This window comes from Harpia harpyja, chromosome 15 (assembly GCF_026419915.1).
Source record: "Harpia harpyja isolate bHarHar1 chromosome 15, bHarHar1 primary haplotype, whole genome shotgun sequence".
Classification (NCBI taxonomy): Eukaryota; Metazoa; Chordata; class Aves; order Accipitriformes; family Accipitridae; genus Harpia; species Harpia harpyja.
In genome coordinates, this window is record NC_068954.1 from 28,982,514 (window position 1) to 28,998,765 (window position 16,252).

Consider the following 16,252-nt stretch of genomic DNA (forward strand, 5'->3'; position numbering starts at 1 on the left):
TTCACATTTTTCTATTTGACTTGTTACTCAAACTGCCTGCCATGTAAATGCAAAGCAAAGGGCTGTGTTGGTACCTGTGGCTGAGAAAGGAAAGATCCAGGATGCCTTACTGTGTCCAGATTGCTGTGGATCTGGGCAGAGGGAATCCTGTAGAGCACTTTCCTAGTGGATTCAAGCAGGCAGGATCACACTTTCAGATGTGCAGTGCTGAAAGAGCTGAGTAAATCTTTGGGAAACTATGTCGTGTTTATAAACCTGTGAGTTGGGAACAGCCCCAGAGCACTCCATTTCCATAGAGCCACTGGATTCAAAGCAGTTCCCATTCCCACAATCTTTCCTCCTCTTTTTTTTTTTTTTTTGGTTTGTTTATTTGTTTCCACCCTGCTAAAATACTGAACTCCAAATCTTCAAAGCCGAGGTACTACCACAACTATTTGCGATAGAGCTCAGTGGCAGCTGTCAAAATCCACACATGAACAAAAGACCTTGTCAAAACATTTCATATTCATTCCTGTATTTTTTCAGTGACAGAAGAATAAGTCTGCAGAAGCAGGATTTTCAGAAGAGGTCAGCTCAGGGAGCTGAGCCTTTATAGGGATGGAAGCAAAACTATTTCTGCAGATATATTGTGGTGGCATAGAGGGGACCACGCAGGACATATCACAATACCCCAGGATTGAACAATTTTCTGCAGGGCTTGCTGTAAAATGCTACTCTGCCCAACACAGAACCCTTTCCTAACACACAAGGGACTAACTTTTCAAAGCCCTGCTTGTGAACAGAAAAGGGGCAAAAGCAATCCTGAGGGATGAAGTTTTCAAATGAGAGAGGTGTTGAGTGACACGCGTTTTGAATGGTGTTTTCCTCCCTGTGCCCAACATGACTCTTAGCAACTTTCAAATGCTTTGATATGGCAAAGAGTCTGGCTGTCTACAAAGACGGCAGAAGGCGACAGTTATTCCCAAACAATACCACTGTTGCTCAGAACCTGGCTATATTATTTCAGAAGGGCGTGTGTGCGGAGTGAGTTCACTCTCCAGAATGCTGTTGGACATGCCAAGCCTAATTAATCAGAAAGATGATCCACCTCATCAAACCCATCCCAGTCTCATACATGCATAAAAGGGCTCTCCTGAGCCCGTGGAGAGCACAGGTTCATCTTTCTCCTTTCCCTCCTACTCCTTGCTCCAGGCCAGCACCTTTGCTCCTTTATTCTTGCTGTAGCATCCATCCCAATCCAAAAGCCAGCAATGTCTCGCCAGTCCACCGTGAGGATTCAGAGGGGAAGAAGTGGCTTCAGCGCTGCTTCGGCCATCGTCCCAAACACCTGCCGCACCAGCTTCAGTTCATGCTCTGTCACCCGGGTCGGAAACTGCAATGCTGGCAGCGGGTTTGCTAGGGTTGGTGGTGGCTTTGGAAGCAAAAGCCTCTACAATGTTGGTGGATGCAAGAGGATCTCTGTGGCTGGAAGGGGTGGTAGCTTCTATGGATCTGCAGGTTTTGGTGGTGGCGCTGGTAGCGTGTATGGTGGTGGCTTTGGCATGCCAGCTAACCTTGGCTATGGATATGGTGCCTTTGGTGGTGGCATGGGTGGTCCTGGATTTCCAGCTGGGGGCATCCACGAAGTCTCCGTCAACCAGAGCCTTCTGAAACCTCTCAACTTGGAGATTGACCCCAGCATCCAAAGGATCCGAAAGGAGGAGAAGGAACAAATCAAAACCCTCAATAACAAATTTGCCTCCTTCATTGACAAGGTGAGACACGAGCTTCCCTAAATATCTTGTCCTGATTTTTTTGATGGGGACCCTTTTCTTAGCTGCTTTGGGAGCACATAAGCTGATCAAGAAGGAATAGAAGTGAGGAATGAGACTGGAAGATGCCCAGTCCCCAGAAACTCCAGGGAATGGTACCTGCTACATGGTGGTTGCTATGAATTAATCATCCAGTATTTGAGGTCCTCCTCATTTGCTGCTTGACATCTCTTAGGCATTGGAAAAAGGAATCTCTAGAAGACAATCCCATCCTTCTGGAGATGTTGGGCTCTCTCCATTGTGCATTATAGGAGCCTTGATAACAGTTTTTTAGATGGTTACAGTGAGATGCAAGCAACCCATCTAAAATGACCAAGAAAGGAATCACATGAATTGGCACTAGGGAGAAGTACGCTTCTCATTGCTTGAATTTCCTCAAAGGCATTTAAAGGCATACCACTGCAACAGTACCAGCATGTCTGGACTGTTAGTTCAAAATAGTGAAATCTTATCTGACACTGTCTGTCTACTTAATTTCCTTGTTAACTGTATTAGATGCACAAGAGCATCTGCTTGATTTCTCCTCCGGTTGAGCAGCTTCTCTTTGGTTTCAAGGAAAATGCTACATTATTTTGGGTGCTTTGTGGGGTGGGGGAGCTATACTGAAGGGAAGGAGAAATGGCACTTTACTATTGTTTTCTTAATAAAAGTGCAAACCCTGTTTTGCTCCTTAACTGATTTTGCATGCACTTTTCACACAAAATGCATGCACCTTGTCTTGATTTAGAAAAGCAACAAAGGGGAAGCATGGTGCAAGAAAATAGGTAGTAATTCCAGAGTTTGTTTGCAATACTGAGCAGGGTCCCTGCAGTCAAATAGCAAATTCTTTTTTCTACTAGATGAAAATTTGGCTATGAAAACCAGCTGGAAAGAGCACTTCGTCACCTCAGCCAGTACCGAGATCCCCCATTTGCAAGGAAAGCTCTCCATAATCTCTGCTCTTTCAAAACATCTTCAGGATATTTCTGCTTGCAGGTCCGATTCCTTGAGCAACAAAATAAAGTGCTGGAAACCAAGTGGAGCCTGCTTCAGGAGCAGGGGTTGAAAACAGTTAGGAACAACCTGGAGCCGCTTTTTGAGACATACATCAACAACCTCAGGATGCAGCTGAACAGTTTGCTGAGCGACAAGGGAAGGCTGGAGGGAGAGCTCGTCAACACACAGTACCTGGTTGAGGATTTCAAGAAGAAGTAAGTCTATTGAGCTAGTGGTCTACTTACCTAGGTAGGTGCAGCCTTTCTCTATTCCACATCCTTAAGCCAACTGGGTGATCCAGGAGAGTCCGGGACACAGGAATTCCCGACAGTGAAGACTGTGACATTTTCTCAAGATAAACAGTAATGGAGTAACAGATCCAAATACACAAACATTTAGGGAATAATTTAGAATATGATCAAAGACTTATTAACTAAATTACCTACCGAGGAAAAAAAAAAGAATTACACGGTAGGTCTGAGAGTTTCAGGACAGCATGCTTAATTTGCTTAAGACAGGCAGGAGGAGTATGACTAATGGCCAGAAAGAGGAAAAAAAGAATAGATTCTTTAAAATTTTTTTGATGTACTTGTTTTAACTAGTTCAGCCTAGGAACATGCTCATGGTCTCTTATTCAGATGCTCTGTAGGAGAAAAGAACATTGTATGCAAAATGCTCTTAAGGAAGTTCATTCCAGCAAACCAAAATCACCTCCCTCTGTTACTTGCCTAAACAAATGCTCCTTCTGCTTCCCTCCATTAGGTATGAAGATGAAATCAACAGGCGTACAGTTGCAGAGAATGAATTTGTGACACTCAAGAAGGTGAGAGCAAATTACAGAACACCATCTGATGACTATTTGTAGAGCTCTAATCACCTATTCATTCACAAATCCATCCATTCATATTCCAAAAAGCTTTTTTTACCGTTTCTTCCCTGGACTGTTATTGCAGAGATATGCGTGTTCCTGACTTGCTGATAAGAGTTTAAGACACATTACCTAAATCTCTTGTCCTCCAGGATGTAGATGCTGCCTATATGAACAAGGTGGAACTACAAGCCAAGGTAGATGCGCTGACTGAAGAAATTAACTTCCTGAGAGCCCTCTACGAAGCAGTGAGTACAACCACCTCCCAAGACATTTCAACCCTCAGTTAAGAGCTTTCCCTTCCCTCCCTCCTTTCCTCTGAAAGCTTGTAATTTCTTCCCCCAGGAGATGCTAAATCCTTTACCTCTTTAGAGTTGTACCAACTGTCTTAGCTGTTCAGATAACAATCTGTAGCCTCTCCCAGGTCTGCACGCTCATCTGAAAGGATGAAAAGGCATCTCTCAAGTGAATTAGCTCACCTAATCCCGTGCACTTTGCAGGAGCTGTCTCAGATGCAGACCCAGATCTCCGACACCTCTGTTGTTCTCACCATGGACAACAACCGAAACCTGGACCTGGACAGCATCATCTCGGAGGTCAAAGCGCAGTACGAGGACATCGCCAACAGAAGCCGGGCTGAAGCAGAGTCCTGGTACCAAACCAAGGTGAAGAAACTGGGGGTTTCCGTGCTGTTATCTTCATGTCTTGTTTTGAACAGATAAAGACTGACTCTTCCAAGAAAACCTTCTCAAATATTGCATCTTGCACAGCAGCACTCCAGCTGCTAGTCTGGGCTCGAGGAGGCAGCCAAGCTTTCAGGCACCTGGGTTACTCCAAAAAGGATGGATTTTATCTTGACTGGTTGTTCCTTTCTCTGTGACAGTACGAAGAGCTGCAGGCTACAGCAGGCAGGCACGGGGACGACCTCCGTAATACCAAGCAGGAGATCTCGGAGCTCAACCGCCACGTCCAGCGGCTGCGGTCTGAAATCGACAATGTGAAGAAACAGGTAAAAAGCAGCAAACCCCACGCTTTTAACCAATTTACACCCTGACTTGCAAGGGAGAGGAAGGAAAACATCAGAGGCAACCTAGGCAAGTTCTGCTCAGTTTGATCCTTTTTCTCTCAAACAGAGAACTGTCACAAAAAATGATTAAGCTGATGGTGCTGGAATAAGACCTTGTGATTTCAGGGTAGATAAAGAACAAGTCTAGGTCTTGTATGGGGAATTTGACTCGGGTTTTCTCTTCTGTAGTGTGCAAATCTGAAAGCGGCCATCGCAGATGCTGAGGAGCGCGGGGAGCTGGCCCTCAAAGATGCCAAAGCCAAACTGGCTGAGCTGGAAGATGCTCTGCAACAGGCCAAGGCCGACCTGGCCCGGCAGCTCCGCGAGTACCAGGAGCTCATGAACGTCAAGCTGGCCCTGGACATCGAGATCGCGACCTACAGAAAGCTGCTGGAGGGCGAGGAGTGCAGGTGGGTGGGAAACACAACCCTTCTAGTCCTGATGTCGGACGAGCAAAGCAATGCAAGCACTGGAGATGCTCAGCATTTCTGAAATGCTGAACAGGGCATTAGGGGGTGGGGAGGGGGGAAGATTGTCCTAGCTAATAGAAATAACATTGCAGGAAGCATCCCTGAAATATGCCAAGTTTTTATTTTTCTCCCCAAAGGTCTCTAGGAAATGTACCCTGTTTCCACCCCCCCCCCCCCCCATCAACAGACTCCTTATCCTCTTACCTTTTTGTGTTCTGTCCCCTAACAGGCTGGCTGGAGATGGTGTCCCAGTGAATATCTGTAAGTCTCTAACATACATGCAATTACCTTATTTAAGCATTAGTGTGTCTCTGCACCAAGAAGCCAATGCCCGAAGAAACTGAATGCTTTTCCTTCTCCTTCTTGCAGCCGTGACCAGAACAACTGTGGGAACGGGATACGGAGGAGGAAGTAACCTCAGCATGGGAGGGGGAATCTGCAATATGGGGAACAGCTTCAGCTGTGGAAGTGGTCCTGGGGTTAGCAGCACCACCCTTGGAGGCGGCAGCAGCTCCAGCGTGAAGTTTGTCTCAACCTCCTCCACCAGAAGAAGTTACAGAAGCTAAAAGTTTCCTTTCAGACGCTTTCACTCGCCAGAAAACACCTTAACACTGGTCCTTTACTAAAGCATAGTTGGGGTCAACAGAATGAGGGCCACCTAAACCCTATGTCTTGTCGCACAGGAGCCTCACTTTAGGAACTCTCTCTCAGCTGTGTTGTCTAGCATGCATCGTGTAGGGCTCTGCTATTGAACACGAGTCCAACTCTTAAATTTGCAACTTGCTTGTTACAGCTCAGCATTTTTTGCCTGGATTTTGTATATAAAATGTGTCCCATGACTGTTTGTCTTTCTTCACTTTCTGGTGTTTGTCTAATAAAAATGCATATGTAATTTATTCTATTTTGTGGACCTTTTAATTAAAGACATGGAACAACAAATGCAAATGCAGATAACAAGCACTTTTCCTAGGGCCCTGCCCAGTTAAAGGCTCAGATTTTTGCTCCTCATTCACATTTCCTGAATCTCTCCATTAGCAGCCAAAACACACAGGCACAGCGTAGCACCAAAGGGAGGTCTGCCGTTGATTTCAATGTTCTCCCCACTGTGCAAGTAAAACACCTGGAAGCTAAACACAGGGCACGCCAAGGCAAGAGTCAGGCACAGGGGAGAAGGTCTAAGATTCATTTACTATGCAGCTTCCAGCCAATACAACATCCAGCAGCCTGGCTCCCAGGGGGTATGAAGGGCAGTGCCAAGTGTGTGATGTACCTGCATAAACTTCTAACAATAGGGAACTAATTACTAGGGGAGTCAGAGCAACCACCCGACTTGTTCGAGTATATCAGTCCATCTCAAAACCCCCTTTACTGTGAGCTGTCTCATCTAAGCGTAGGTGCCAGCAGTGCAAACATCTGCCTGAGCGGGTTGAAAGCGCTCCCTTTCTGTTCGGAGCACTGGCCACACTGTTTTAGGGGTCTTGATGCTGATGTTCCCTCTCCTTTGACTATAAGCAGGTGGAGGATCTTGTCCACGTGCATTCACATGCTACATGTTGAATTAGATATCACTTATCCAATAGCTATAAAAAATACCCAAGAATGGGATACCTGTTGGAAAGTGAAAGTCTTCAAGATCCAATGTTTCTTCACATTCCTAGAATACATTGGAGACAAGATCTTGTTTTGAGAAGGTGGAGAAAAACCAGAAGAGCTGTAGCAATTTTAGATGTGGTTCTGACTAATCCGGAGAAATTAATTGAGAAGTAAAAGCAGAGTATCATCTGGCTGAAAGCTACAGAGTGACAGATCTCATTGCTGGATGTATTGGTTTTGTGTGGCAAGGTTTTGGTAGCGGGTGGGGTTACAGGGGTGGCTTCTGTAAGAAGCTGCTGGAAGCTTCCCCTGTGTTCGAGAGAGCCCATACCAGCCGGCTCTAAGACAGACCCGCCGCCGGCCAAGGCCGAGCCAATCAGCGATAGTGGTAACGCCTCTGTGATAACATTTTTAAGAAGGAAAAAAGTTGGGACGGCGGTATTCGGCAGCCAGAGAGAGGAGTGAGAACATATAAGAGAAACAACCCTGCGGACACCAAGGTCAGTGAAGAAGGAGGGGGAGGAGATGCTCCAGGTGCCGGAGCAGAGATTCCCCTGCAGCCCGTGGGGAAGACCATGGTGAGGCAGGCTGTCCCCCTGCAGTCCATGGAGGTCCACGGTGGAGCAGATATCCACCTGCAGCCCGTGGAGGACCCCACACCGGAGCAGGTGGGTTCCCGAAGGAGGCTGTGACCCCGTGGGAACCCCGCGCTGGAGCAGGCTCCTGGCAGGACCTGCGGATCTGTGGAGAGAGGAGCCCACGGAGCAGGTTTTCTGGCAGGACTTGTGACCCCGTGGGGGGCTCACGCTGGAGCAGTCTGTGCCTGAAGGACTGCACACCGTGGAAAGGACCCATGCTGGAGCAGTTCGTGAAGAACTGCAGCCCGTGGGAAGGACCCACGTTGGAGAAGTTCGTGGAGGACTGTCTCCCGTGGGTGGGACCCCACGCTGGAGCAGGGGAAGAGTGTGATGAGTCCTCCCCCTGAGGGGGATGAAGCGGCAGAAAATAACGTGTGATGAACTGACCGTAAACCCCATCCCCGTCCCCCTGTGCCGCTGGGGGGGGGGGGGTGGTAGAGAATCCGGGAGTGAAGTTGTGCCCGGGAAGAAGGGAGGGGTGGAGGGAAGGTGTTCTGGGATTTGGTTTTATTTCTCATTACCCTACTCCTGTTGATTTGTAATAAATCGAGTTAATTTTCCCCAAACTGAGTCTGTTTTGCCCGTGACGGTAATTGGTGAGTGATCTCTCCTATCCTTATCTCGACCCACAAGCTCTTTGTTATATTTTTTCTCTCCCCTGTCCAGTTGAGAAGGAGGGGGAGTGATAGAACAGCTCTGGTGGGCACCTGGCATCCAGCCAGGGTTAACCCATCACACTGGAAGATCAGTTGAACAAATAGATGTGATTAGAAAAAAAGTCCCAACCCTCATCCCATGTATCTTAATAAGATCAAGTAACGGGTAGAGAAGCACTCTTAGGAAAATACCCAAAGATGGGCAAATAGAGAGGAATTGGCAGTGCCTCAATAATAGACTGTATTTGGGTTTTCCTTTGAGACCAGCAGTTTCCCATAATTTTCTAGCATGCTCTGAACAATGTGTGTTCCTCTCTGTATCCCTCAGGAAATCTTCCCAAAAACTTGTGGGCTTGCTTATTGGTCTGCTGCAGCTCTCCACTCCTGCTCCACCACCTCTCCCTGCTGAATACTCACAACAGCTTCCTGGGAAGGAGCAATATCCTCACTCAGAACAGTAGCCTGGGCAAGGTTAAGTAATGGTCTTCCTCATTGCTGCCCAAACACACTCTCTAACCAAAGAGGATATCATGTATATAGCCAAGAGGCACGTCAGATGGATGCCACCCATTTCATCAACCCCTGGGTCATAATACAGAGATTACAAAGCCCTTCATTGAGCATGGGAAAGGCTGGGGACACAATATTTGTTCTCCCAGGGCACCCCTTTTTAAGCAAGATACAAAAAACCACCCTGGCAAAGGTTTGCATCTCTGGATACATGACCAATGTACAACTGTCCTTGCTCCAGCGCAGGGCTCTGGTCACCACGTAGGTAACCTTCTGCATCCAGTCCTGCTGGACAAGTTAAACAGATGTAGCAATGACCTGGGGCTTATATTTCAGTGGGAGAGGACAGCCCTCGTCAATTCTAGCACAACCCAGATTAAAACCTTAGTCATAATGAAATGAATGGTGCTTGCACTCAGGGGCTTGAATTTGCAATGCACAGAGGGAACTGATTGCTAATTGCTACCCATAACATTTTTACAGAGTTCTTTAGGACAGTCTGTAGCTTAGTCACAGAAGCGCCGCTCTCTTAAAAACTGCTGCTTGTTATAACGCACAGTAGCTGAAACACTCCCAGAACAGTTATTTTAGCTTTGTTCCAGGGTGTGGAATGGGAACATTAGAAGAATAGAGAAGAAAATAGGAGGAAAAAAAAAAAAAAAAGCATGGCTGAAAGGCAAAAAGAGATGACAGGCATCTACAAATTACCCTCCTGGGACCTTCTGGTCAAACTCACTTGACTGCCCAGCCTCCACGTGCGAAATGGCAAGCATAAGGGCGCACTTCAAAGATGCATCTGCGAACACTTGCTCCATACCCCGGTGTTTGCACGTGTCTTTTTAATGGCTGGGGAAAGCTACAACTTCCCAACAACACTCTGCAGGTGGGCTGCTACCTCCTCTGATGAGTAGGTGTTCAGCTTGGGCATGGGCATCCACAAGAGAGACATACCTTGGCAAACCCAAAGGGCTGCAGGGTCCGAGAGAAGCGTGTCCATCCCTGGGCATCCAGACAAGACACTGGGAGTGACTTTCGAGCATCTTGCCTGCTCTAGGATAAATGCCCATCCGTACAGCGCTACCACACAGCATGCACAGGGTAAGTCAAGACACCATGTGTCTTTCACCAGAGAAATGCACTGTTTGACTTTTCCTGGGTACTATGTGGAATAAGAGTAAAGGGAGTTGTCTGTGAACAATGTCATAAGTCCGGATCCCAAGCACTGAATTTCCTTGTGAGTAAGAGATATCAGAGAGGGAAGACAACAGACATGGGGAAGGCAGCCTGGGAACAGGCTTCACACTATGTAGAGACAAGGTCACCCCATGAGTCAGGAAACAGCCCAAAAATCTGTGAAGGTGAAGCCCTGAGAAATCGCCAACTCAGGTTTTGTGTCGTCACAGACAATGGTTAACTCCCTCCCAGGTCATATTCTGATATTTCATCATTTGTTGTCAGTCTGAATCAGGATGAAACATAGATGCTTTTCACAGAAAGAAAAGGTCTGAAAATACCATTCATAAAATTACCTTCCATGTCCTTCCCACTCCCCAGCTGGTTTTTGATAGCTGATCATCTGAGATTTCCACTAATGCTCCATCACCACCCCGGCTTTCCCTCCATCACCTTTTTCTCCCTCCTGTATCAGTTCTGGTTTAAACTACTCTTGTTTGGGCATGAGAACAAGAGTCCAGAATTTCTGACAAGTCGGGGCCTGAGGTGCTGATACCCTGCTGGGGTTTACTCAAAACCACAGCAGAAGGAAAACACAGACCCGCAATAACAGATTTCTCAGACCTTGGACCACTACACCGTGAAATAATGTGCCTTTACGCAACAGAGGGATTGATTCATCCATGAAATAGAGATGAGCGAGCGCTTGCCCAACACGGGGAACCATCTACTGCAGAGGTGAAAGGAGGGAGTGGGAAAGGCATGGCTGCAAACAAGAGTTGAGCAGGCAGTATTTAGTGTTTTCTCAGATATTTCGACAGCCAGATCACACACACAAAAAATGCAACTGCTGCACTTTGCAAGTGCTTCATAGGTGCTTGTGCTCATGGTGAACTCACCATCCGCTTTGCTGCTGGGTGTGCCGAGCCCAGTTAATCAGTAAGATGAGTACCACGCCAGACCCATCCCCAGCTAGTAAGGGTATAAAAGGGCCAGTCCCAGCCTGGGGGAGCACAACTTCACCTTCCTGCCTCCATCCACTTCCTCGCTGCTTTATTCTTTCTATCGCTCTCACCCTGCTCACATCAGCTGCCATGTCTCGCCAGTGCGCTGCAAGGAACCAGAGCAAAGCTGGCTTCAGTGCTGCTTCTGCCTTCATCCCAAATGCCAGCAGCACCAGCTTCTGCTTACGTTCTGCATCCCAAGGTGGAAACTGCAGTACCGCCACTGGGTATGGAAGATTTGCTGGAGGTTTTGGAAGCAGGAGCCTCTACAGTCTTGGTGGATGCAAGAGGATCTCCATAGCTGGAAGAGGCGGTGACTTCTACGGACCTGCAGGTTTTGGTGCTGGCACTGGGATCTCCTGTGGTTTTGGTGGTGCAGTTGGTGGTGCCTTCGGGTTTGGAGGTGGCATGGGTGGCCCTGGATTCCCTGCTATCCCAGCTGGGGGCATCCATGAAGTCTCAGTCAACCAGAGCCTTCTGAAACCTCTCAACCTGGAGATTGACCCCAACATCCAGAGTATCCGTAAGGATGAGAAGGATCAGATTCAAACCCTCAACAATAAATTTGCCTCCTTCATCGACAAGGTGAGACATAAGATTTCTTGGTTATGCTGTGTTGATTCTTCAGTGGGGAAGCATAAACAAGGGCAAGTTATATCTTTATTAAGAATTTTGCTGCTCTTGTAGTGCCATTTCTAACATCAGCAGCCTGGGAATAAAGCCTGAGGGGTTCCAGCTTTGAGACCATTCATCCCTTTCATTAATGCTGAGATGAGACCAGCCATCAGGGGGAAAATGGTGATATAGGATGTAAGGAAGCAGAGTTTGCAAAGAGAGCAGGAATGTTAACATCAGACGTGCAATGCTTGCTTGCTTGTCTAAATTGTCAGCTGTTCCCCAAGGGCTGAGAGCTCCCACCTTTCAGCAAGCGAATCCTTGCAGGATTGTACCTTGCCTCTTTAAGGAAAACCATCCTAAAATCACTGTTTCTGAAACATCTCCTTGCTCTATCCAGGTCCGATTCCTTGAACAACAGAACAAGGTCCTGGAGACCAAGTGGGCCCTTCTGCAAGAACAGGGGAACAAAACAGTCAGAAACAACATTGAGCCCCTCTTTGAGACCTACATCAACAACCTCAGGAGACAGCTGAACAGCTTGCTGACAGACAAGGAGAACTTGGGAGGGGAGCTGAACAAGGTGCAAAGCCTTGCTGAGGACTTCAAGAACAAGTAAGCCTATCCATTTGTGGTCTGCTTGGAGAGCAGGGGCGGCTGCGACAGATGCCAGCTCTCTGATGCATCTGTGCAATCAAACAAGGAAAGAAGGCCTTTTTGCTGATATAATCTTGCGAGTAAGGCCCAGGTTAAGTTTAATATGAGACATATTCAGCCTCAGTTCCCCATGGCTGAAAGTCACAGGCAGAAAATTATAGAGCTAAGAGACCAAGGTACAAAACTGTACACACACACAAAAAAAGCGGCTGGTCCTGAAAATATGAAATAACTTTTGCACAAGCCTAGACCAACCCTCCATTTCAATCCCGCAGATACGAAGAGGAGATCAACAAGCACACAGCTGTCGAGAATGAATTTGTGATCCTGAAGAAGGTAGGTGCAGGAGCATAGCAAGAAACACATTCTCCAGCTTTTCCTATGCTTCTCCAAAAACCACTTCATTTTTGTGATGCGTTTCCTCTTCCAGGAGGTAGACGCTGCCTACATGAACAAGACAGAGCTGCAAGCCAGGCTGGACTCCCTTATGGAGGAGATAGATTTCCTCAGAGCCCTCTATGAAGCCGTAAGCACCAGCATTTACATCATTCTCCCAGTTTCCTATGTCCTTGCCTTCCTTTCCCACTTCAGAGGCTCAGGACTGTTTATTTTCCACTCTGTTGCACTAAATAATTCAATGCTTTTTCCATTTCACCTGCTGTCTTAATCCTGCCTGAAACTGTCTTGGAAAAGTCACTTTGTCCACCCAGGTCTACCCGCTAACCTGGGGGATTTCCTTTCCCTGAGCAACATTCGTGTCTCACACCTGCGACTCACCGAAACACCCGCTGCTTTTGCAGGAACTGTCTCAGATGCAGACCCAGATCTCCGACACCTCTGTCATCCTGACCATGGACAACAACCGCAGCCTGGACATGGACAGCATCATTGCAGAGGTCAAAGCGCAGTACGAGGACATTGCTAACCGGAGCCGGGCAGAGGCTGAGTCTTGGTACCAGTCCAGGGTGAGTGCCTAGGAAGGCTTCTGCAATGGGAAGACCAAACTCCCTCCCCCAAATCCCCTCGGGAAGGAGTGTCCCACTGTGATTTTTATAACACAGGATGTCTTCAGATTTAATAATCCTATAAAGTTTGGAAGTGCTAATTTGGGACCGAGAACATACACATACTTTGGAGTGCAAACACCCACATATCCACACTCTGCTTGGCTCTAAACCCAATACATTTTACCTTGACTGGTTGTTCCTCTCTATCTGACAGTATGAAGAACTGCAGGCTACAGCAGGCAGGCATGGGGACGACCTCCGTAACACCAAGCAGGAGATCTCTGAGCTCAACCGTCATGTCCAGCGGCTGCGGTCTGAAATCGACAGCGTGAAGAAACAGGTAAAGGGCAGCATAAATGCATAAGACTTAACTCTTGCTGTGGTCTAACCTCTTGGTTGTCCAGCCAACTCCAGGGAATAGAAATAGATGCATCTCTGTGAGTTCTGCTGGATCAGGAATGAATACGACAGCATTTATCTCAGTGCAGTAACATCACTAAGAGTAACTTAATACAATATTAGTAAACCTAAGAAGATGTTAAGAGGTGTGGGGTTAGATTAAATCCAGGTTGTGACCTGGCTCAGAACATGGGTCAATTCAATGATCATTAAGATCACACCTATAGATGTTAACCCAAAGTCGTCTGCATCTAGACCTGGCATCATGACCTCAGGGTACAAAGAACTGGTTTATGCTCTAGAGAAGGAATGCAACCACTGTTTTTCCTCCACAGTGCGCCAACTTGCAGACAGCCATTGTGGATGCTGAGCAGCGCGGGGAGATGGCTGTCAAGGATGCCAGGACAAAACTGGCCGAGCTGGAAGCAGCTCTGCAGAAGGCCAAGACAGACCTTGCCCGGCAGCTCCGCGAGTACCAGGAGCTCATGAACGTCAAGCTGGCCCTGGACATTGAGATTGCGACCTATAGGAAGCTGCTGGAGGGTGAGGAGTGCAGGTGCGTCCAATTTTATATCCCAATTTCCAGAGGTGCAATGGAGTCGCTGACCCTTGTCAGGTTTAGACTTCCCACATTCAGAAGACCTGGAACCTGTTTAAAGGCAAGCAATTGCCCATGAAGATGAGCTATTTGGGAAGATGGTAGCCTTTCATGCAAACTTTCCAACTTCTACCAAATATATTCCAAGGAAATTCTCCTCCCTTTTCAACCAGCTCCTGTTCATGGGTTCCTCTTGAATTCTTACTGGCTCATTTTGCCCCCTAACAGGCTCTCTGGAGAAGGTGCTGGTGCAGTGAATATCTGTAAGTAACTTTTAAAGATAGTTTGGCAACTTTTACATTTGTCTCCCTGCCGCTTAGAGCCCACTGTTTGTGGATACCTCTAAAGAGGGTGTTTTCCTCTTGCAGCCGTGACCAGAACCGCTGTAGGAACAGGATATGGAAGTGGAAACTGTCTCAGCTTTGGAGGCAGCAGCGGTGTTGGAGGTGGGGTCTGTGCTGGAGGAATGGGCTTCAGCTCTGGAAGCGGACAAGGCACAGCCGGGTCATGCGTGGTTGGTGGAAGCAGTTCCAGCACAAAGTATGCCTCCAGCACCTCTTCAACCAAGAGATGCTATTAAAGTCAGACATCAGCACTGTTAGCTAGCGTGTGCCAAGTTTCCTCTCGTATTGCGTACAATCCTGACCCTTTTACTTGCAAAAGAATTGGAAGTCAAAGCTATCTGTCTTTATTTATATAAAACATGCCATGCTCCTGTTTGTTCTTCGACTCTCTGAAATCCCCATTTCCCAGTGTTTGTCTAATAAAAGGCACGTGGAATTAATTCTGTCGCATCCTCCTTTGAAGACCAATTACTTTATAGGACCTTGGAGAAGAGAGTGCTTGACATAGCAGAGCAGAGTTGAAGGTAAACAAAATTCACACACACAAGAGTTCAGACCTCTCCTTCCTCTGCACTCACTACAACTCCATGGACACCTCTGATATCCAACAGGAACAGAGCAGCTGGATGTTCCATTCCCATTTGCGTGAGCAAAGTTTTTTAGCATCAGTATCTTCCACAGGATGGGGAAATATCTACTGTTCCTAGTAGGCACTAGAGAAAACATCCTTCTATGTTAATTTCTACATTACGGCAGCTCAGCATTTTCATCCCACCTTGATCATGCCAAAACCCCTGTAATCTTCCAAGGTTTTATGTGATGAGTCATGTAGGGATATAAATCTAGTTTTTCCCAAGAAAGCAAGTACTTCAGCTCATGCTGTTCTGTACATGCACTAGCTGCAGGGGCTAATAAAATGCCGTCACTGCCATTACCATAATTAGAAAAGACCCATTAAACCCCCAAACTCACCCTCTTTGGGAAAAATAATGTCCCCACACATAGGCTGTGAGATAGTTAAAGACCCTGAGGGTAAGGAAGGTTTGGTTCCCCTTCTCTGATCTCCTGAACAGCGGTAAGGAGAGACAAACTACAAAGCACCAAATGGGCTGAGATTACTGCAGCAGATTGTGCTGGTTCAGACTCTGACAAAACACTGCCCAGTGACTAAAGAACTAGAGGTAAACGTGATGCACATTAAGTGCATGCTGACTCCTAGCCTAAAGAAAAGGTGATATAATAAACCCCAGCTTTTCATTAATCCTCTAGATCTAAGCACAATAACACACTACTGGAAAGGAAATAGCTCGTCCTCTTCAACACCTGCCCATCTTTCTCTGGCATCTCTGGACCATATTTCCACTGACACCAGCAGAACTGGTATTTGGTTTGTTATTTAAACACTGTCCAGCATCACGGTCATTTGATGACCTGGACTTTTACAAGTCAGGCTGTTTTCTCTCTGGGGGACCATGTGCTTTTAGCTATCTCATCATTCAGCATTTTGGCTAAACAAAGCATCCAGGCTCCCTTTATAGCCAACAGAAAGGCACAGGTGTGTCCCACGTTATCACCTTTACCAGAAGTACCTCTGTGCAGATGAAGTGTTGCCTGCAAAGATGAGGAGCGGAGACCAAGACATCTAACTTCTTGCCTAGATCAGGACAGGTTGCTCCTACCCAACGATGGCTGGCAATCGGGGAGCAAAGTCAGTTTTTTTTTTAGCAAAGCACATCAAACTAGCATTTTCAACATCTCTAGATTCCCTCTTGTGGCAACTTCAGTCCCATCAGCTGTAAACTAAATGGCCACTGACACCATTAACCAAGGGAACTTTGGACGTAAATATATTTTTTTCCCACCAGTAA

The 16,252-nt window shown here is 47.0% G+C and overlaps 2 protein-coding genes across 2 annotated transcripts; both read left to right on the forward strand.

Moving 5' to 3' along the window:
• Window positions 1–1,137: 1,137 nt before the first annotated feature.
• LOC128151979 (keratin, type II cytoskeletal 5-like) lies at window positions 1,138–6,084 on the forward strand. The gene is made up of 9 exons (XM_052809869.1): window positions 1,138–1,754; window positions 2,787–3,001; window positions 3,549–3,609; window positions 3,807–3,902; window positions 4,155–4,319; window positions 4,538–4,663; window positions 4,910–5,130; window positions 5,420–5,451; window positions 5,560–6,084. Exons 1-9 carry the CDS (start codon window positions 1,251–1,253, stop codon window positions 5,754–5,756), a joined length of 1,617 nt encoding a protein of 538 aa, XP_052665829.1. The 5' UTR covers window positions 1,138–1,250; the 3' UTR covers window positions 5,757–6,084.
• A 4,713-nt stretch (window positions 6,085–10,797) lies between these two features.
• LOC128152062 (keratin, type II cytoskeletal 5-like) lies at window positions 10,798–14,825 on the forward strand. The gene is made up of 9 exons (XM_052810061.1): window positions 10,798–11,349; window positions 11,780–11,994; window positions 12,312–12,372; window positions 12,467–12,562; window positions 12,837–13,001; window positions 13,258–13,383; window positions 13,778–13,998; window positions 14,269–14,303; window positions 14,409–14,825. The coding sequence occupies exons 1-9, from the start codon at window positions 10,855–10,857 to the stop codon at window positions 14,618–14,620; spliced, it is 1,626 nt and encodes a 541-aa protein (XP_052666021.1). The 5' UTR covers window positions 10,798–10,854; the 3' UTR covers window positions 14,621–14,825.
• The last annotated feature ends 1,427 nt before the right edge of the window (window positions 14,826–16,252 follow it).